The following is a 23033-nucleotide window of genomic DNA, read 5'->3' as shown; positions in this document are numbered from 1 at the left end:
CGCCGCGCAGCTGTCACTGTCAGGGAGCCGGCGAACCGGGATCCCGGCTCCTCGGAGGGGGAATCCCCCAGCCTCGCCCCCGCAGCCAATCGGCGGGAGACATGCAAATCGTGGCCTCTCCGGGCCAGTGGAAAAGGAGAGGGGCGGGGAGGCGGTGCCCGGTTGGACGGCGGCGAAGTCGGCGAAGGCCAATGAGGTGGTGAGGCGGGCGGGGCGCACCCTGGGGGCGGGTTCATGCAAATTTAGTTTGAAAAGAGGGCGGGAAATCCGAGTTTCGCGGGAGGCCCTTGGCGCGTAACCCGTCTCCTTTCCCTTCATTCATTGTCAGCAGCCGCCGCTTCCTGGAGCCATTTTCCAGCCGGCCCCACACAGCGGGAGCGGCCCCGCTCCATCCGCCGCATCTGGCCGCCCCGCCGTCTCCGTCCCCCCCCGGCGGCCCGCATCCTGCAGCCGGGCCCCCCCCGGCACCCGCAGCCCCCAGTATTTTGTGCGGGGCCTCGGCATCGAGGAGGAAACGAGCTGGGAAGGCCGGGGGGGGGAGGGGGGGAGGGACGGCCAGGGGGAGGAGGAGACGCGGCTGCGGGGACAGACGCGGAGGGAAGGATGAGAAGGGGACTCCAGCCGTCGGCCCCGGCAGCGCCGCCGCCCGCACCGTCCACGGACTCCAGAGCAGCCCCCGCCGGCTTCCCAGCCCGTTTTGCCGCCGGCACCTTCATCCAGATCCGCAGCACCGGCGCGGCGGCGGGGGCGCCCTGTGTTGTCTCCTCCTCCGCCGCCGTCGCCGCTTCCCAGGCTCCCGGTGCCTTTGCCCCGGCGGCGGATGCGGGCCAGCCCGCTGGCAGTTCGCTGTACTGCACCCCTCACGGACCCGCCGGCAGGACGGCGCTGCTGCAGCCCGCTCTCGGCGGAGGCGGAGGCCGCCCCCCGGTAATTTTTTTTTTCCCCCGTCCCCGCGGGAGGGTGAAGGGGACGGCGAGGGATCAACGCCAGGCAGGCCCTCTCCCAAGCGCTGTCCGGGCCCCAGGGGCGCGCGGGTGGGGGTAGGGGTGAGAGCAGGAAAGGCGGAGGCAGCGCTTTGTTGCAATAAACTTTCCTCCCTCCTTCCAACACCCCCCTCCCTTCCCCTCTCCCCCTCCCCCCCCCCCCCCCCCCCCCCCCCCCCCATCCGCTGCCGGGGCTTATTTAAAAGGCAAAAAGAAAAAGGGAAAAAAAAAAAAAAAAGAAAGGGGGGGGAGGGGGAGGAAAATAAATCCCCCGCCACGTTCCGCTGCATGGGTGCAAAGAGCGAGGAAGACGGCGGCAGGGAAGGGCCCCGCTTTCCCCGGGACGGGAGGCCGGGCCGGGCCGTGCCCCGCCGGTGTCTCCGCTTCACCCTCGGAGCCGCCGGTGACGTCTGGCACACGTGCGCGGAGGCCGCGGCTGTGACTGGGAGCCGGGGCGGGCGGGGAGGGGGACGCCGCTTCCTCCTCCTCCTCCTCCTCCTCCTCCCTCTGGCCTGGGACAGCCCGACCGCCGGCCGGCCGCCCCCGGCCCCCGCCGCTCTTGGAAATGCCCCTGCAGCAGGTCAGTGACTCGTGGGGCGGCGGCGGGCAACCCCCCTCCTTCCCTTAGAATTTCCGCACCCCCTTAAAATTCCGCCCCCCTCCCCCCCCCAGGAAATATTACCACCCACCCCCCCACACGCCCCCGTCTTTGTCCTCGCTATTTTCGGGTGCGCGCTTGGCCCTCGTGGGCTCTGCCGAATTGGAGAGCGGGGGAGGGTCGTGGGGGCCGGGGAGGGGGCGAACCTGCACACCTCGGTTTGCAGGTGAGCCCCCCTCGTCGTCTACGACCCTCACCTAGCAGGGTGGGATCACTAAACTCCCTCCTGCCCCAGTGCGCCCCTGCCCGGGCAAAAGGGGTTTAGACACCCTCCCCCACCCCCCGCCCCGCATCTAGTCGCTGATGGTCCAGGTATAGATGCAGCTGCATTTCTGAGATACTTTTGCGAGAGCTTAGGAACAGCATCAGCATTTGTGTTTTCTGTGCAGCTGGGGACCAAGAGGATGGCAGGAACTGCCTTTCCTGTGGGTTTTAGCAGGTGTTGGTTGCTGAGGTAGGGATGGGTTTCAAGGCTCATCACATCCAAGACTTTTTTAGATAAGCATCTTTGCTGTAAAAGATAATTCATTTTCCAGTGGTCCTGGTCTTCAGTATATCCTAATGGTACTCAGTATCAAGCAGGCTGGTTGAAGCCACTCTAAATATTTGGCTGTCCTATGTGAACGTTTGATTCCTAGAAGGTGGTGGTGAGTACAAAGAGGAGCATATGTTACAGGATGATTCTGGAGAATAATTCCACAGTCTTTCTCTTTTTGTGGGAGGGATGTTGGTGACAGAGACATAAGATTTCTCTTTAATGGATGCTACAAGACCTTCAAATATGAATGTAGTGCTGCTTTTTTTTGGTATATTTTTCACTCCACTAATGGGAGTAACTCCTAGCTGTAACCGCCTAGGAAGGCTTCTTTCCACCTTAAAGGTTTGGAAGCAGGAAGACAATTTTGGGCTCTGCCTGCAAAGAAGTATCCACACAAGTTGTCAGTTTGTTGTATTACCTTCAGCTCCCATGTTTACCTTGAGGAGAGGTGTGGGATGGGGAAGGGAGAGAGTGGTCAGACTGGCAATATATACAGATGGGGACTGGCACCCTCCCAGGGTGATAGGGCGTCCATGGCATGCAGTGGGACAAGGGCTTCTCTGCCCTGACAGCTGTTCATATTGGAGTGCCCCTCTTGGAGCTGTGCTGATTTGCTGCAGATCCCTCTCCTGGGAAGTGAGGCTGAAACGCCCTAGTGCTCTACCTCGACTTTCTGCTTGGAAAACTGCTTGGCATGGAGATGATCCAGCCCTTTCACAGTTCTCAGGCTCCCACCCAGTGTTCTCCCAAACTCGCAGAGTATGTTCTGGGACTTGAGGATATTTTCTCAGTTGGTTCCTAGCTCAGCATTTTTGAGAAACTGGTATTGGAAACTGGTGAGAGGAGTGAGAAAACACTGGGTAGTTGAGGCAGCAAGCTCAGGTGAGTAGTGTCAGTATGAGTTTGGTGCTTAATTTGTTGAATTGCAAGTATTTCATGGAGCCTGAGACCCCCAGCTGAAAACAAGGCCCTGCTATGCAAATGACTGTAGGGATAAGTCTAAAACTTGGCCAGCACACCTGCACTGGTTAGGATTATGAAAATACTCTAGTTTTGCACATGTAACTGCACTGGCAACCCACCCAACACTTCCAAATATAAACTATGGTATAACTGGAAAAGAGTCAGTACAGCAGTATAGTTTAGGCTGTTCAGGGAGATGTTTGACTACTAGCAAATGAAAAAGTTTCTTTTGCTCAATTAAGCTGTGCCCCTCCCCAGGAATTTGTTAGTACTTTATGGTTGGGTAAGTGTAACTGTGCTGGAAAGGCTTTGAAAAGTGGCCTGGTCCATAACAGTGAGTGGCTGCAGCCCCATATTGAGAGTTTGGACACTCCACCATCTCCCAAGCAGGTGTCTTGCCATGTCACTGCCTGTTGTGAGGGCTCATGTTGCCAAGGGTTGCTAACTGGGCTTTTGTACCCTGGTGAGCCCAAGCTCTGGGAGGCTGTGGCTCAGGCTGCCTTCCCTGTTAAGTTGAGGAGCTTTTTCCCAATTCCTATGGAGTTAAGAGAAAGTGTTACTGGGCAGATCTGAACCCCTGCCATAGCTTACACAAGCGATAATGAAGAATTAACTCTTGCAAAACAATCATTGTGCTCCTGGGAAAGCTTGGCCCTTCAGAAGTGGAGTCAGTGCTGCTGTAAGGGGCAGGTGGTCCTGTGTCCTCCCCTGCCCTGGTGGGCCCAGCCTGCTGCTGCATCCTTCTCTTTTGGAAGCTCAGGCTTCCCAGGAAAAGGAACTCTGATCAAAATAAATATTTCCTGCTGGGTAGGCAGATTCACCAGCTAATGGCCTGGGAAGTGGCAGTGACCATCAGGGGAAGGAGGTGGCCAGGGAGAGAGCACAGGGGTAATGACACCATGCCATTTTGGTGATGGTGAGCTTGCAAATCGGCTTGGTTCCTCATGAAAATGTGGGAGAAATCAATGTCTGATGAGGCACCCCAAAAGCATTCTTGCTGGTGTTGCCTTCTCCCTTGGTGTGAGAAAGTTGCTACCATTTGCAAATCCCAGCACTTAAAAATGGGGCTGCTACAGGAGCAAGCTGCTCAAAATGTTTCTAATTCAAATAGTGGAGAATTTCTTACTGTCTTTGGGTTATAAAGATAAGCCTTTAAGAAGAGGGCCATTTTCTTAGCCATGAGAAAATGCTTAAATGGAGACACCACCCACATGTTAAGTCCTTTTTAAAAGGGGCTAAATCCTCTTAACAAGAATATCTTTAGAGAACTCCTGTGGCCTTTAGATGACATGAGCTGTGGAGAGGCTGGTTCGGCATACTTCAGAAGGGGGCGGGAGGATTTACATTTCCAAACTGAATACTTAGCACCTCTCATTTTTCTGGTGGTTTAGAAAGCACCTCTTCCTCCCTCCTTCCCAGCGAGTCACAGCTGGAAAGGGAGAAAAATGGGGTAAGGCACAATCATTCTCCTAAGTGTTAGGTAAAGGAGCGGGCCAGATAGACCATAAATACTGAGCAAGAATTCAAGATATGGGAGAAAACCCTGTAAGTTGCTCAAAGGAAGTGGGTAGTTAACTAGGAGCTTTTCTTTATTTTGCAGGAAGAAAATGTGTGTGAAAACAGAAGTGTTTTCAGACAACCCCCCCCTTTTTTTTTAAATTTCTTTGCCTGATAGTTTTTGTGTTAGTAGGAATGAATGCTAGCATGAGTCTAGGGCCTTTGCTCCTTGAATAGCATTTAAGGGAGTTTCTTTGGTTTAAATACATCTCTTCCAGCAACAGACTGCTTCTGAGCCCAAGGAGGTACCACATGGTCCTTTGGCACAGCCATCTGAGGAGAGTTCAAAGAGGTATAAATCCTGATTGCCCGAATTGTGCCAGCAAAGATCTAGTGGAAAGCAGGCTTCTGAACAAAACCGTACAGAAATAGCTGGTAGCTTGCTGTGCTTGCTGATGGTGGCTTTGCTGTCCTCATGCAGGGTCCAGCTATGCTGTTGTGGCTCTGTCTGCACCAGAACTACTGAAGATATGGAAGCCCCACAATGATAAGGGCTTCTGGCAAGTTTCCATGAACAGCTGAACCAGTCAAAGCCTTTACTGTTTTCAGGAGCAGGCTTCTACCTCAGTTTCCTCTCTAGCATCTTCTTTAGCGTGCCCCTGGCCAGGCAGCACACTTTCCCCCCATCTCTGTGCTTGAGTGAGCATTTGGTTTGGCATGTGGTAGGTATTGGGGATACATGGCCCAAGATGGGATGAATGAGATGAAGGAAAGCGAACTTTCCCATGCAGTGTTACGGAGCTCAAATCAGCTTGCCAAGGCTCAGTTTTCAGAAGTTGGTTTTGCTGTTCTCACCGTGAAGGTACTTTCCTTGTGTCACCAGCCTGCTTGACAAAGGTTACTTCACAGCCAATTTATTCTTCTTCAGAGGCTGCTTCAACTGAATGAGCAATTAAAAGTATTTTCTTTCCCCTCATTTTATCCCAGGTATGGTGGTGTTGCTCTGTTAATTTTTACAGTGTGCTCAATTGTGAGGATGTGTAAGCATCGAAAGAAAAAACTTTGAATTTGGGAACAGCTGTATTTTGCAAGATGATGACTTCTACTACTTTTCTGACTATAGCTGTGGCAAATGTTCGAGGAAGGAACTCGGGAAGAGGGCTTGCACAGGAGAGCCCTTCTACTTGCCTTGAGAGAGCATGGCCTTGGTCAGGGGTTACAATGAGTTCTCTAATCACTAATGGCCAGTGGTTTGGTGTTTTGTTTTTTTCCTCACTAATACCTGTTTGAATCTAGTTGTAGTTCTGAACTTAGGTAGCAACATGTTCTGTCTATGATTTTTAATTCCATACAAGATAACTAAAAGTTCTTTCTTTCTGCCATTTTCTTGTAGTTTTACTTGCTACCCATAGCATTATTTGGTGATCCTAGATATTGTTGTAGGAGAAAATTACTTTCTCATATATCATAAAGTGTGTTGAGAAATGTATAATCTTTGTCCTCTCCAAGGTAAAGCGTGCTAGATCACTTATTTTCTCCTGAAATGAAAGCCATTAATGTGAAAATAAAGGTGTCCTTTTATCAAAGAACCACATGAGTGTGAAAACAACTCAGGTGTGTGCTACTTGTGAAGCTTTTGGGGCTTGGCAGCATTGAAAGATGTTTTTAAGGTGTAGTAGACCCACAGCACAGGCCTAGCAGGAACCATAGACTGTTTCAGAGCCAGCTTGTTTCACAAGATCTTTCCTGGCCCAGGGTAGGGTTAGGGTAGGTGACTGCTGTGAGAATGGCTCATTATAAAGCGTAAGTTGCAAAAGGGAAGATAAAGTAGTACTGTTCCTCATTGTAGCCCCTGTCCTATGCAAGCCAGTAGGTCTGGGGTGGCTGTGTGAGAGGAATCCAGCCCATCCCTCCTGTCAGTAGCTGCAATTAGGACACCTTTCAAGCACTGCCTCTGAAGGTGTGTTCTGGGCTGATGGCCGTGGCTGATGGCCGTGGCTCTGGTGGCAGAGTTGGTCTTGGTGCTGTTGTGGAGGAACGGGAGAGTGGTTCAGACTCAAATCCTGGCTTGTGGAGGAGCCAGGGAGACCATGACTTAGGATAGGCTTCTTGCACTGATGTGGTGATGCAGATCCAGCCCGGTCCAGAATGAAGCTTCAGCAGATGGAAAGCTCTTCTCAGTGTAACGAAATATCCAGGTTTTACAGTCTCTCCAAATCTCATTTACAGCTGGCAGTGCTCAGTGTGTGTATATGGTGGCAACTCTCATCCTTACAAATGACTAAGATGGCCTTCAGGCTCTTGTTTTGGCTGGCAGAGTTAATCGCTTCCTGCATTAGTTTTCAAGAGCAGAATTGTGTTTGCTGCTATGGGAAGAAGAAACCCTTTCATTTGCCTGAGGACAGTGGTGTGTCGTGAGAGGGAGACTGATGGTGCCTCTGGGATGGGGCTGCTGCTGTGCCTGAGGTGGTGCTGCTGCTGAAGTATTTGGCCTATGTTTCAATTTCAGTTCTGTTTGAAGACAGACTTGGCAAAATTACCCAATTTATCCCATCTTTAAAAGGGACCTATTTCACTTCTGTTTTCCTCAAGTAAGTTGGTCCAAAACCACACTTGGAAGTGCTATGCCTGGCATGAATGTTGCTTGAAGCACTATGCTGTCTGCTTGGAGGGTGCTGTTAGTTACTGGACCTGGTGGCATTTGTGGAGTTCTTAACACCATGTGGTCTCAAGCTGTGGTCTCAAGTCTGCAAGCCTCCTAAAGATGAGAATTTGACTAGGTGTTGAGGAAGCTGGAGTGTACTGAAAATGGCCTCTCTCTGTGGTAGGAGCATTTTACTTCATGCATTTAGCTTTCCTTTTGTGTGTATATGAATAAATCTCAAATGTGTTGGTGGTTATTTGAAAACTGAACTTGTCTAAGGTTAATGGCGTGTTCTGTATGTCTTCTGTCCTGCTTATCACGGTATATTAGAGGTTGGAAGGGACTTCAAGAGATCATCGGGTCCAATCCCCCTGCCATAGCAGGATCAGTTAGGGTAGTCTGCACAGGAATGCATCCAGGTTGGTTTTGAAGTCTCCAGAGGAGGAGACTCCACAACACCCCATGGCAGCTTGTTCCAGTGCGCCATCGCCCTCACTGTAAAGAAGTTTCTCCTCATGTTGAGGTGAAATCTTCTGTGTTCAAGTTTGAACCTGTTGTTTCTTGTCTTATTACTGTGTACCACCAAAAAGAGCTTGGCCCCATCCACTTGACACCCACCCCTCAGATATTTATTGACATTGATGAGATCCTCTCTCAGTCTTCTCAAGACTAAACAGCCCCAGGAATCTCAGTCTCTCTTCATAGGGGATGAGCTTGAATCCCCTAATGATCCTTATGGCTCTCCATTGGATTCTCTCTAGCAGTTCTCTCTTTCTTGAACTGGGGATAGTTCAAGAAGTGTGAACAGTTGTTGACCTGTTACAGTGTGAAAACTAACACACTTAGAGCTGCACGTGCATTCCCTGCAGCTCTCAGGCTTTTGTGCTGACTGTCTTTTGTCTGGGATCAAGCTAGGAAGAAGGGGTGGAGCATTGAAGATCACCTTTTTGGAATCGGATCAGTGTCTTTTCTGGGACTGCTGAGTTAGAGGGACAAGTGTGGCTTTTGGTTTTTCCATGAGGATGTCAATAATTGACAGTAGAGTAAAACTTGTGTCCTGTTTTGTCACTTTAAGTAGGAGACTTAATTTACTCACCTGCTTTTACTTCAGTCACTTCATCCACTGGTATGTTGCCACATCTAGGCCCAGAAGTGACCACTTCTTAAGGCTGATGGCATTTTCAGGTGCCCTAATTCAAGGATCTAGGAGCTGCTTTTTAGGGTGCTTCCCTAGGGTGCTTCAGTTGCAGTACTGAAGATGTTGGGTCTTTGATATCTTGATGTACATGAGCAAGCCACTGTTAAAAGCGGAGACTGCTATTATTTTGGCTTACATTTTTGTCTTCACAATGAACTTTTGTAGTCACATCACAGACATTGCAAGTCACTGGTTGTTTTGCAAAGAAACATGAAAACTTGTTGAAAATATCTAAACAACTCATTTTGGTAAAAATGAATTGTACTGGGAAACTAGATAACAAGAGTCATCTGCTTAGCCTTGGCTGCTTCAGCTCCAACAATCCTGCTCCAAATTGTGGTATGTGCATGTTGCTTAATGTATGCATAGATTCTAGAAGTAATTTTCATTAATGAACTTCTTGAAAGACTTTCTCTTTACAATGCTACTCTGTTGGGGATTTTTTGTGGGGGATTTCTTTTTTTTGGTTGTTGTACAGCTGTTGGTTCAAAGGTTGTTGCCTATTGCATAACTTAGTGTGGGCAGGGGGGGAGAAACGCATTGGCAAACTTCCTTCCTTGTTAATTAAGGTGACATTAGAAGTCTCTGGTTTAGGTCTTGATGGTGGCTGTCACCATGCAGCATGAGAGTCAAGCTCTTGTATATTATGTTAACTTACTGAGACACTATTAGTTTTCCCTAAAAATGACTGTCTTAATTAATAGGTAGAATCAATATTACAAAGTCTTGCCAAAATTGGAGTGCAGTAACATGCAACTTTTTTCTGCAAGTTACTGAATGTGCAACTGTAGGATTTTATGATTTTTACACATCTTAAGGTACAGATGGAATTTTAGAGAGAAGCATTTCTCTGTAGGGTGAGTGTACTATGCTTTCTGTAGAACTTAGTTTTCAAATTTGCCTTGCCTGTTGGGAAAATGAGACCTGCTTGCATCCTTTCTACATAGATTCCCATTTAAGAGGAGTAATTTGGCAAATTTGAGATCTGGAAGTAGAAATGTAACCGCTTGGCATTTATGTTGGTACAGTCCATTTATGTTGACAGTAGGCTTCTGACTTTCTGCTACCACCCTGTAAATACATAAGTATGTAAAACATAGAAAAGGAGATATAGAAAGTTTTGCTCTCCTTCTACAGGTGGACTGGCCATTTGTCTCTGTTGGGTTGTCCACTGTGTGCTGGCAAATAAGTGTTTTAAGGAGCAGGTTAGAAGGGTTTGCTGAGTTCTCTGACTGCTTCTGTGATGGAAACTGGGCATTCCCTCACCCCCTACTTGTACTTTTTTTTTTTAAACTTCTGATTTTAAAAGTAGTTTTTCTAACCAGAGGTGCTAGCAATGGAATGATATGGAATTATAATGTCTTGAGTGATGTTAGTAACCTAATAGCGCCTTCAGTACTTCTTTTCTTGTGCTGTGAACTCTGGAATTAAATGGCAATTACCATGTATATATGCTGGTGTTATTCTGCCTTGCCAGCGTTGTGTTTTCAGACAGCGTTGGTCCCACACATTGACAGTCGGTTTTTTGTCCCCGTGCAGTAAGCTAGTTCACACTTTGTCTAATGTCTTCGCGTAGCGGGAATTGATGTTGGTTACAGCTCTCACAGAAGGCTTTTGTGTGGCGATATCTGAAAGCTGTCTTGTTGGAGCTTTTATCAAGGCTATTGCAATGAGGCCATTATCCCAGCTAGTGCTGAGCATAGATATTTGGAGAAATTTTTATAATAATGCTTAGTAAGTGGTGCGCTGGTAAAGAGTGACAATGCTGGAGTGGTACAGAAATAATACCCGTGGTGGCAGCTGTGCTGCAGTGGGGCGTTATCTGTCCGCGCAGACGGGGGACTGGGTGGGAAGGGAACCCTGCGTGGGGCAGACGGAGGGTGTTGATCGGGGCTATCGCGAGCACGAATAATCCTGGTCGTCAGCTCAGCAGAATAAAGTTCTCCTTTTCATGGTAAGGCTTTTATCAAGTGGCTCCAAATAATAACCCAGATCTAAATTGCTGTATAATAGTTCCGCACCTTGTCTCTTTTCTTTTTTTTTTCCCCCTGTTTGCTTTTGGCTGCGTGGTATCTGTAGCCTAACTCTTGGGGGTTACATAAAACCGTGAGTTGGGTTGAGGAGAAGCTGAAACTTCCCAACTCCACTGCTCCTATTAAGCACAAAACTCTGGAGCTGATGGAAAAGACAGCTCAATACTTGAGGTGGGGACAGGAAGGGCTTTATAAATTATAATAGCATTTTCACTGGCTCTTTTGTCTCAACAGTTGGTATTTCACTGTTTGTTTTTGTTTTTTTTTTCTTCTTTTCCCTCAGGAACTAGGGGTAAAAAAAAATCCACCTCTTTTTGTGAAAGACACTGTCCTGACAGCATAAGCAAGTTGCTCATTTTCTTTCTATAGTTCTTAATCATTAGCGCTGCCTTGATGATTTTTTTTTTTTCTCCTCACCTCAAATTAGCATTTTATTTATAACATGCTAGTGTTCTGCATGCCCATTGGTATTACTGTTCTGTCATGCTGAGCTGAGAATAATTCCCTCAAAAACTGATGCCGTGAAGATGACATAAATGAACATGGCAAGTTGTGTATGGTCGTCAGAGACAAATTCAGGTGGCTTTTGGTATGACTTTGATTCAAGCTTCTTTCTATAACATCACTTCAATTTCTTTCTGATTGCAACTGCTAGTAACATTTTTGTTGCTTGTTTTTGTTTGCAAAAAAAAAAAAAACAGGCCATTGCCTTTTGGTATCATTACTACCCTTTCATTCCTGTTACCACACTTTTCTTTGATAGGCTTCTGCATGCTGCCACCAGCTGCTTTGTTGGATTGCAGGCAAGGGTGTGAGGAACTTTGAGGGGTATTTTTCAGGGGTATTTTCTGCCTTCTCAGGGCTCTCACAAAAACCACTTTTGCAATTGAAAGCCTGCAGGAAGGTTTTTGGCACTGCGAGATGCCTGCAGGAAGGCTTTTCCAGATCTAGGGGTTCTCTGCTTCAGCTGCTCTGCAGAAAGTCATTCTGGATGACTTTGAATGTCAGGGAGAATTCATGGTCCAGTCCATGCAACACTTGTGGATGGAAAAGGAAATGGTAAAATAAAAACACAACCCATGATTTGCTGTACTGGGAGCCATTTGCTTTGCAGGCCTTTACCAGAGGGTGGTAAAGAAAGGTGCGAGATTGTTTGGATGCCTCTTATTTTCTTTGCTTGTGACCCATTGTCTATACATGCTCTTCGTGTTGCAGCTGGCCTTGGGGTGCTGAAGTCCTTCCTTTTTCTCCTCTTGGTAACATCATGTTTTTGCTAAATACGTGGGAAGTGAATGCAACAGTAGTGAACAGGTTGCGTGCTGTTGGCTAGATATCAAACTTAGGTACAGCCTTCTGTAGACAGAAAGAAGTTAATACTAAAGCATTTTTTTATGGTGGTTTTTGTTGGGTTCTTTTTGGGAGGGGGGGAAAGGGAGGGAGAGAAGGGGCAGGAACCCACTTTGCTGTGAAAGGGAATGTCTAGGGGATTCCAGAGACTGACATATTTAATTAAATAAAAGAGAGAAAAGAAAAGCAAGCTTGTAGGCAGGCAAATTCCCCTTATTCAGAGGAAGCCATATGTTCATGATACTATCCTTAGGGCGATTTATTTGCTTCAGAATTAGGAAAGAGGGTTGCTAGGAAAAGTAAGATGCATTCACTTCTTTCACCTTAAGGAATTTTCTAAGGGCAATTACCATCTCTCTCCTTTTTCCCTCCTTCCCGCTCCTGGAGAATAATCAATTTAGCTATAAGTCAGAGCAAGCAAAAATGTGATTGTTTTAATCTGCAATGCAGAGGCTAAGATAGACTCTCTTGTTAAGGCCAAAATCAGGTATTTCTGTCTCAAAGTGTATCAGGAGTTACTGCATCATTCCATGTTCAATAAGAAAGGAAGGGGACTTCAGCCTTTTCATTTTCCCCTTCAGATGTGTCTATTTTTTTTGTTTTCTTCACTTACCTTTTAGCTCTTTTGATGGCCTCAGTGCCATTTGGAACACATTTTCTTACTTCCTCCAAGGCAGGGAAGCAGCACTAGTTGTATGAGACAGGCCTTATATCTGTTGCTAGTACTTCATTTGAAGTGTGGTTTTCCCATCCATTTGAAGCACTTGGTTGCCTCAGCCTGTGAAGAGCAGCCCCCAAACACTGCTTGACTGGCAGTTGAAAGGGAGGAAGCTCCATAAGAGCTTTAGCTCTAGGCATCTGTGAGATGCTGTGGCATATCTAGCTAAAAATATCAGCTACTTGAGCTTGCCTATTGACTTGTTTGATGGTGATGCCTTGTGGAAATGGAGAAAACCAACAATTCTGGAACAGTTTTAAACTACTTGAACTTTGCATGGTAATGCAATGACAGAGGAGAGGCAATGTAATGATCCTAGCAAGCGTACTTTGCTCACCAGGGCAGCTCTGGCTCTTTCACTTATCATTCAAGTATGGCATGACTAGAAGATTAGAGATAGCCTGCCTGCTAGCAGCTTCAGTGGTCCTGGAAGATTTGCTTTCCTTCTGAAAAGCTGGTGTCAGATACTTTGTCTAGTTTCAGCCTTGGGCCTTGTGGTCAATGTGCAAATCACACAAAACTGTATTCTTCCTTCTGAATACCTTTGTGCAAGTGTTCCTCCTCTCCCTAAGTGTCAGAGACAATGCTTTTTGTCCTCTGCTGTTCTAGCTTATATGAGAGTGCCCTCCATGTCTGCATGGGTGTGAGCCCTGGCATAGATCAGGTGCGGTTATTTTTCCCAGCTAGAACCTTTTATTAAGAGTATCTTGAATTAAGAGTGTGGGAAGGTACACAGTCTTCTCTGAGGAAAAGTCAGGAGTGTACTTAGTGGTATTAGCTTGGTCTGAGGCGGGCTTGCAGGTCAGAATTGTTGCAGTGGCACACTTTTGTGGGTGAGATCTCTGTGGATGTGTCACTACAGGTCCACCTGTTCATGCATCTGCACCTGACGTGTAAGACTGGAATTTTTTGGATAGTCACATTGATCGGAGCCATGACTTAATTGCTTTCTTGTGTGTGACTGCATAGAGTGGAGAACTAGCTTTTACTTCTTACTGCTTTCAGAGGCAGAGTTGAAACTCAGAATTTTTTAGGTCTACTCTGACTGCCTAACATGATTAAGTTATCCTGATTTGATTTCTGCCCCCCTCTCAGTAAAAGGGTCCAAACTCCATCATACTTCACTCTATCAATTTTACAGTGAGCTGATTTTTATGTATTTATTTTAAAAAACCCCCAATCTTAAGGGCTTCTTTTGTTTTGAGGAGCTACACTTACCAGCAGGTGCTTGCAGTACCTGTGAGTTTGTGGAAACTGTTTGCTTCAGACCTAGACTTTGAGGGGACAAACTGCTCATCAGTGGATCAGCCAACTGCATCTACAATCTGGGCTACAGCTGAGATGATGCTATCAGTCTCAGTGATGTGAACTTCAGATTGAGAAATAACTGATGAAGGCTTTGGATTACAGAGACAAAAAGACAGGATGTGTACATATGCAGCTTTTGGTGCTCACGATGATGTGTGCCCTGGGAATCCTGAGGAGCTGTGTTTCTGCTTCTCTGGATGAACTGGCTACTTGTTTCTCCTGTCATGGTGAAAGCATGTCAGTCCCTTCACAAAGTGTTTTTATCCAGACTACTGATTTCAACAAAATGATTTTTAGGAAGTATTTTAGAGTTCAGTGCTAAGATGTTCAAGAAGTCAGGCCAGCAAGGTGATTTGGGTAAGAACCTTTCACATTGGCAATAGTGAATTTTTTCATCTTACACTAAGGCAGCAGTTTGACTGTACACCAGAATGCCTTTCCAGAGCTGTGATATGGCTGAACCACAGTGGAAATCTGGAGCCGAAACAACACTGCTTATAGGAAGTTTGACTCCCTGCATTTAACCACAAATGTGGTCAGTCTTAGGAGAGGCAGTAACGGAGAGGAAGAAAGGTGGTAGTATTTGATTAGCTTTGTTGTCTTTGTTTTCTGTAGTGCATCCAATGGATGCAGCTCTGGCCATGAAAAGAGAGTTGACAATATTACTGATTCATGGTTCCAGCTTCTTCCTTTGTTACACTTTGAACATACTCTTTTGGGGTGTATATATAACACAACTTGCTTTCGGAATACTGAATTCAATAGTCTCACATTATTATTAAACTGTATTTCTGAAGACAATACCATGTAGAATAGGATTAAATACCATATCAAGATCCTTCTGGTGGACTCGTGTCATGTGGGGGCTTCAAGACAAAGCAAAACTGTTGTTAATGGGTATTTGCAGTAGGTGAGTGAGGGACAAAGGCTTTCCCATTGCTCCTCACCATCATGCTCCAGACTAACACAGAATCACAAAATGGTAGGAATTAAAAGGGACCTCTAGAGATCATCTAGTCCAACCCTGCTCCTAAAGCAGCTTTGTTTAGATCAGGCTGCACAAGAATGTGTCCAAGTGGGTTTTCTAAGTTTCCAGAGATGGAGACTCCATAACCTCTCTGGGCAGCTTGTTCCAGTGCTCCATCACTCTCGCAGGAAAAAAGTATTTCCTTAAGTTCAAGTAAAACCTCCTGTCCTGTGTTCTAATTTGTACCCAGTGCCCTTTGTCCTGTCACTGGCCGTTACCACTAAAAAGTGCTGGTCCCATCCTCTTGACCTTCACCCTTTAGATATTTGTATGCATTGATAAGATCCCCTCTTGGTCTTCCCTTTTCCAAGCTACAGAGCCCTAGGTTACTCAGCAGCTTCTAGTCAGATCTGTTTGATTCTAGATCTGTCAGATTTTAGATCTGTTTGGCTCAACAGCACTGGAATGTCTGTTTTTCTTGGAAATGTCCTCCTGCTTCCTCTCTGCATGTTCTCAGAAATGACATGTAATCCTTTCATAATCAGGGTAATATTAATTACCTGCTGGGCTAGGAAGGAAAGGTTGAATTGGAGATTGGGTCTGTGCCACTAGGAGTGTTTTCTGTGACAGGGAATTTCCTGGAGCTGTCTGGGAGACACTTTGGTGATGTGGTTTCACTGTCAGCTTACAGTGATCCAAGTCCATGCCTCCATGAACAGGGTTGTGCTGCCCTCTCTCTCTGCTCCCACGGTCCCACTGCTTCCCTGCCCGCCCTTGTACTGCCTTGTGCTCCAACAGCCCAGGGATCTGCTCCAGCTGAAAGCTAACACTGGACAAGCGATTAGTTTTCAACCCAGTGAGCTGCCTGGCCTGGCTGGCAGCATGGCTGCGGGGGAGGCGGACGATGGGGGCTGTCCCCCTGGCAGTGGGGTGCTGAGGTCCACGCTTAGCTGCCAATGGTGGCTGCGCACTGGCCTCACGTGTGGGACACCTCGCTTGGTGTGGTGGCAGAGCCAGGGCCTCACTGCCTGCCTGTGACTTCAGCCTCTCCTAGAAGCGGGAGGAGTTGCGCATAACGAAACCCCAACAGATGGCTCTGTAAAGAAATAGGCAGCTTTTGTGCCTTTACTTACTGCTTAGGTTACTGAGTGCGTGCAGCTGCTAGCGCCTTGCTGGCGGTGCCCAAGGGCTGAAGGGAACGTGCATACTCTCCTCATCTCCAGCTTTCAGCTTTTAAAGGCTTGGGGCAGTTTAGGGATTATATGAGACGTGGAGGAGAAAACATGGCTGAAAATGTTATCAAGTCACTCAAAGTAAGAATCTGCGCTTTCTCAGGGCTGTGTGCGCACTATGCCTACTACGCTTGTCTGTCAGTCCCTGACTGCAGCTCCCAGGCTACATGTAATTTAATTACAGCTGGTGTTGAAGTAGGTGAAGATTTAAACGTAATTTGTGCCTAGAAGTTACGTATGTAGAGCTTATAATATTGCAGGCTTTCTCTGAAATCATCACTATCAGGAAATGCCTCCTGAGGAAAGACTGGCTGTGCCGCTTTGACAGGTAGGGTTGCTTTGAGCAGGGCTTTAAGGTGACTGGTTTTAAAAGGTGAAAGTAAAGGCATTGTGGTCTTGCACGAGAGGTCACAGAATTCCTGGAGAGAGCAAGTGGGATGACTTTTACTGTCAATAGCTGCAGCTGAGTGGCTTGTCTTGCGTGTGTTATGAACATGGGAACACTTCTAGAACTTCTGGTCAGATGAGTGCTAGGGAATGTTATTCATATGGAAAGTACATCAAGAGAGGTTGAGTTTTGTGTCTGCACTCATAGCAAAGTCTCCTTTCTTCTGCTCAAGTGGAAGAGGTGAAGCTGGCCTGCTTGGTGGCAAGAGTGCCCAGGGCTCTGCTTATTCTGTGCCAACAAAGAATTTGGCCCTTGTGACCAAAACACAAAGCTGACTTTCAGGTTTGGCTAAAAAGAGGGCATGTCATTTGTGGCTGTAGTGTAATCTATGCATACAAACTCATCAGTGCAATACTAACTCTGGGGACAGCTTGTAACTTAACAGGGCTGTAAAGTAAGGGTTGCCACTTTAATCTGTTGCCTAACTTTGAACATAACTGTCTCATTATTGATTACTTCAGCAGAAAACTTCAGATGTGTTTATCTCTCAATCCTTCCACATGCTGACCCCTGCCAGAAGCTTCAACTCTCCCTGCAACAGCTGCCAAAATTTTCATCTTTCTCCTGATACTTTCTTTAGCACAATTGTGCATTGAAATGTTTGCAGGATAGTGAGGCGTGAAAGCCGTGTAGCGCTCCTATTTATTTTGGAATTCAGTGTTTTACACATGGAACGCTGTAGCTCTGCCATATTTACTTTCTTGTATTTAATTCAATAAAATGTATTTACCTGAAGCAGACATGAAATTTCCAGTGTGCCATGGAAAGCGCAGGGCCATGCTGCAGAACTTGTTCCAATTTAGTGTAGAATGTGTGAGGGCTTCTTGCCAGTGCAAAGTGTGGGCGGGAAGTCAGGAGTAAGACGACTCTTGCTGCTATCTTCAACAGGCGTCTATTGAAAGGGTAGAAGCTATGGATGTCAAGGCAAGATGACAAGTTCTTGGGTTTTGTGAGTTTTATACTTCCAAGACAAACCAGTGACTGGCAAAGCAGGCTTTCTTCCAAGGCTGTCTTCAAAGTAATTTTGTTTTACCTTGGTTAAGAACGTGCAATATCAGATAATAAAATGTAGTTGAAGTCTCTTTGGTAATCTTGTCTTTACAGTTTGATATAGTTTGGAATTAGGGTTGGGAAAACAGAGTAGAAAATGATTCTCTTTTATTTTTTAAATCTGCTACATTCTAGGCTTCTTGGCAATATAGAAAACCTAAAGACTGTTGAAAGCTTCCCATGGCTGCCCTGAGTTGCCTTACCCTTCCTCCTGTTGCTGAGCAAATAAGGCTGTCCTCCCTATTCGTATACTGTTGAGAAAGGCCATCATACACAGGCTATTTTTGACCCTATTCCTTCCATAATTATATGTAGCTTTTACAAATCTGCCTGGATGGAAAGATCCCATGTACTTTGGAAGGGCTTATTTGATCTAAATTTAAGGATGCCTCATGTCCAGTTGTGAAACTTGCTATTTTAGTTTGCCCTACCTACACAACTTTTGCTAAAACAAGAGAAAAAGGATGAAGAGAGACTGAAAACTGTTTGTGAGAGGAGGGAGAGATGACTCATAAGTGGGACTACATTTGAAAATGAAAAGGATCAATGTGTACTGGTCATAAGTGAAGAAACTACAGTTTTTGTGAAGGAGGCACACTTAAAGGACTCATGAGCCTGAACTGAGGAGATAATTCTGCAAGGCAGGTATCAGGCAATGAAGGGGAAGGCAGCAGCAGTGCAAGCAGTCAGATGGGCTTTCTATGAACTTTAGGTTGCAGTGAATGGAAAATAAAACTTAAGAATAGGGACATGAATTTCTGCTTTCACCCTAGGTGGTGTTTCTCTTGCCTCTCTGCTTCTATTTTGCTCCTACAGTCTCTTTCTGGCATCCCTAAAATTTCCCTAAAACTTGGGCCCAGGTGAACTTCATGAGGTTCAACTAGAGCAAGTGCAGGGTTCTGCATGTGAGCCAGAACAATCCTCACTATCAATACAGGCTAGGGGATGATGGGATAGAAAGCAGCCCTGTGGAAAAAGACTTGTGGGTGCTGATGGACGAGAAGCTGGACATGAGCAGGCAGTGTGAACTTGCAACCCAGAAGGCCACTCTCATCCTGGGCTGCATCAGAAGATGTGTTGCCAGCAGATCGAGAGAGGTGATTCTGCCACTTTGCTCTGGTGAGACCTCACCTGGAATACTGCATCCAGCTTTGGAGCCCTCAACACAGGAAGGGAATGGACCTGATGGAATGGGTCCAGGGGAGTGCCACAAAAATTATTAGGGCGTTGGAGCACCTGCTGCAAAGACAGGCTGAGGGAACTGGGAAAGAGGCTGGGGGGAGACCTAATAGCAACCTCTCAGTACCTGAAAGGGGCCTCTGAGAAGGGTGGAGAGAGACTTTACAAAGGTCTGAAGTGATAGGATGAGGGGCAATAGCTTCAAACTAGAGAAGAGCAGATTGAGATTGGAGGTTAGGAATAGATTCTTTACCGTGAGGGTAGTGGAACACTGGAATAGGTTGCCCAGGAAGGTTGATTGGGGCCGTGTCCCTGGAGATAGTCAAAGTGAGGCTCCACAGGAGTGTGGGCAGCATGATGCAGCTTCAGAGGTCTTACTGCAGAGTGGGTTGGACTAAATGACCTTTGGAGGTCCCTTCCAACCCAGACCACTCCTTGATTCTATAACCCTTTCTGCAGGGCTTTAAGTAGTGTGCAATTATAGACTTCTGTATGGACAGCACAGTAAAAAGTGCCTGTGGTGTTTACCAGCAGTATCCAACAGCCAGCTCTTCCCACCTTCACCATTCTTTTATCTCTCTGACATGCAAATGAGGCCAATGGAAAATGCATTTACTTTTCTAAACCATTTTGATTTAAAAAAAGTGACTGTCAGTATGGCCTAGAGTTAAAAATCAGCTAAGTGACAGGAAAAGGGTTCTTCTGATTCTGGTGAATATTTGCACTAGTCCAAATACTGTGGAGTGCTTTCATCATTGTCCCAGAAGTAAACACACAAACTGTTACTGATAGTAATTGCTAGCAGAATAGTAAATGATAATGGAGCTCTCACAACTTGCTCTGAAGGCACATTCTAACACAGCGTCTTTAACACAGCCAAAGGCAAAGTTGTATGCCAGAGAACAGGGAATGCAAGCTATGCCTTATGAAAGAGGGACTGTATCCTGGAAAGCAGCACTTCAGAGGTCTGTAGTGGACAAGCAAATGCACACCAGCTTCCAGTGCAATGCCGAGGAGCAATAGCACTGAGGCTTGCATCCTGGCATGTACAAAAAAAGGAACGGGAGAGGGGATAATTTTGCCTCATTGAACAGTTTTGGTGCAGCTGCTACTTCAAATAACAGACACAATTCTGGGCTAGGACTTGTAGGGAGAAAATGTTGAATATAGATGATGTTGCTAAATATGACAGCAAAAATTCTTTGAGGTCTGAAGGAAATGTCCTACAGTGCAACTTAATCAGTATTTTGCTTGCGGAATGAATATTAAAGGATGACTTGACTGATATGCAAGATAAAAAATTGGGAGGGGTGGTTGATCTAGCTGATGGTTGCACTGCTATCCACTGGAACAAGATGTCATGGGCACAAACATGAACATAGAATGTTCTGGCTAAACATGAGGAGGAATTTCTTTACTTTGAGGGTGGTAGAGCAGTGGAAAAGGCTGCCTAGAGACCGGAACCTCATGAAGTTCAGCTGTCTGGAGGAAGGAGTAACTCCAGGCACCAGTATGGGCTGGGGCAAACCTACTGGAAAGCAGCTCTACAGGAAAAAAAGTCCTGGTGGACCAGCAATGCACCCTTATGGCAAAGACTATCAGTGACCTACCAGGCTGCATTAGGCAGTGTGTTACCAACAGATCGCAGGAGATGATCCTTCTCTTCTCAGCCCTAGTGGGAGTTGTTGGACACACTGGGCCAAGTTCTGGGCTCCCTAGTAGGAGAGAGACAGACCGATTAGGTCCACTGAAGTGCCATGAAGATTAAGGCCACAGATCTGCAAGGAGAGGCGGAGAGAGCTATGACTGAGCCTGGAGGAGAGAAGATGTGTGCCTAAATACTGGATGGGAGAGAGTGAAAGTGGTGGAGCCAGGCTCTTCTCAGTGGTGGCCGGGAACAGGACAAAAGGCAGTGGGTTCAAATTGAAAAGCAAGCAATTCCATGTAAACATGATGTCTTACTGCAAAGATGATCAGACATTGGAAGTCATCCCTTAGGTTGTGGAGTCCCCTTCACTGGGGATATTAAAACCCAAGTGGACAAAGCCCTGAGCATTCTGCTCTAGTTGCCCCTACTTTGAGCAGTGAAAGTAAACAAGATGGTCTCCAGAGGTCCTTTCCCACCTGATTCTGGTGCTAAAGGGTTTATTGTTGCACTTGAACACATTGAGAACTTAATAGTGAACGCTGAAACAACACAAAGTGGAAATGAGACTTTTTTTTTTGTTTTGTTCCTGAGGTGGAAATAGTTATGAGTTGATGCCTTCAAGTTTTGAAAGAATGAATGTTTTACTCTCTAATTGCCCTGAAGAGTTATGCTCTGTAATTTTGGCTCTGAACAGCTTTGAGGTCAGCAAGTCCTTCTGCCTGCTTTTTGGTGGGAGCAATTGTGTTTGTGGTCTCCCCTGACAGGTGCTTGCTTGTTTAACTTTCCCATAACAAATTCTAAAACTGAATAACAATCTTTTCCTATCCTTGGCTCCAAGGTAGGTTAATGCTACTAATGGCATGACAACTAGGTGAACTCTATTTGTCTGTATTGTATAGAATCACAGAAGGGTTTGGGTTGGAAGGTACCTCCAAAGCGCATCTTATCCAACCCCCTATGGTGAGCAGAGACATTCTCTACTAGATGAGGTTGCTCAGAGCCTTGTTGAGCCTTACCTTGATTCCCTCCAGGAGTGGGGCCCTGACTACCTCCCTGGGCAACCTGTTCCAGTATTCCACCACCCTCATGGTAAAGAACTTGTTCCTAACATCCAGTCTGAATCTGCTTTTCTCTAATTGAACCATTGCCCCTCGTCTTATCACTACAGGCCTTTGTAAACAGTCTGTCTCCAGCCTTCTTCATGTACTGGAAGGCTGTTACTAGGTCTTCCAAGAACCTTTTCTTCTCCAGGCTGAACAACTCTAGGTCTTTCAGCCTGCCCTCATAGGAGAGGTGTTCCAGCTGCCTTATTTTTGTCCAGAGGAGGGACATGCTGCATCAGACCCGTGGCCTTCCTGTGTTGGGGGCTCCAGAGTTGGATGCAGTACTCCAGGTGAGGTCTCACCAGAGCAGAGGGGCAGAATCACTTCTCTCAGTTTGCTGGGCATGCTTCTTTTGATAGTATTAATTTTTCTAGAAAGGTCACTTAAAGATATTTAGTTTATGAAATACATAGTAAAGATGACGAAGTGGAATGGACAGATAGTGTCTGGTGTGGGTCAGTTTTGACAATCAAGTGCTTGCTTGACTACGACCTGAGGCACTGTGCTTCACTGGAGCTGAAAGAGACATTTTTTTTACTTCATAACCTGGGAAAGAACAGCAACCTTATTTTCTTTTCCTCTATAAATTTATTACCTGTGTCTCATTTGGATGTTGTCTTGTAAATTAGGCTTTTTAGATTGCCCAGCCCATGGCATGACAGAATTTAGCCAGATGTGAAAAAGTCTGTTAGTCTATCAGCACTCGTTCACCTTTTTTAATGCACTGTCATCTTACTGCTTTTATTCCTTCTCTGTCACTGGGAATAAGTAAAACTTGCTATTTAAGCCACATAATTTGTCTTCATTTTGCCAGCACTTCCAGGTTGTTCTGCTCCTTGATGTGGTTGATGGAGTGATAAAATGCTGCTGTGGTAGGATTTGCATCACAGCAAAAGCTCAGTGGATTAATTGTTCTTTGTGACATTGCACAGAATATAAAACAGTAGGAACTCGGCTGTCCTTGCTATGTTTCAGCCATGTAAGCTGTCTGCTGCCAAACCAACCAGTGCAATAAGAGTGTATGCAGCAGCTGCTTACCTTGATGTGAGGAGGGAGTCATCCACTCCCAGAGTTTAGCAACTTAGGCTAGATGAAAGTCAAGTTCAGTTTATAGTCAAAGAAATGTGCTGTGTAGAAACCTTCTGATGGCAGTACCCACTCTTTATCTAGGATGAAGATGACTGTCATCCACAACTGGCGTCTCTAGGTCCCTGCTATTCTTTCCCTTGCTCTCTTCTTTTATGCTTTTATCCATTTCTGTGACTTTCTGCTAATTTGGAGCCTCCTTTCTGACTGCTTCTAGGAATCGTGGCTTTTGGATATGTAAACCACATTTCCTGTTTCCTGGGAATCTTCTTGGTTTTGTTTCTCTGAGGTTTGGTATGTGGAGCTGCTTATTTGGCTCACTTCTTCAAAGTTACTGAAAGATTTTTTATTATTTTTTTTAATGTGATAGTAGAAATTTCATTTTCAAAACTACCTAACTAACTTTATCAGGTAGCAATAGGACTAGGGGGAA

The 23033-nt window shown here is 46.2% G+C and overlaps 1 protein-coding gene across 1 annotated transcript in view; it reads left to right on the top strand.

Moving 5' to 3' along the window:
• Positions 1-1501: 1501 nt before the first annotated feature.
• E2F3 (E2F transcription factor 3) overlaps positions 1502-23033 on the top strand; it is a 45160-nt gene continuing 23628 nt past the window's right edge. Inside the window, exon 1 of the mRNA XM_054164338.1 lies at positions 1502-1563. Within this exon, the coding sequence (XP_054020313.1) occupies positions 1549-1563 (15 nt within the window). The 5' untranslated portion in view covers positions 1502-1548. The remainder of the gene's footprint in view (positions 1564-23033) is intronic.

Source organism: Dryobates pubescens, chromosome 9, assembly GCF_014839835.1.
Source record: "Dryobates pubescens isolate bDryPub1 chromosome 9, bDryPub1.pri, whole genome shotgun sequence".
Lineage (NCBI taxonomy): Eukaryota > Metazoa > Chordata > Aves > Piciformes > Picidae > Dryobates > Dryobates pubescens.
This window is presented reverse-complemented; position numbering and strand designations above follow the sequence as displayed.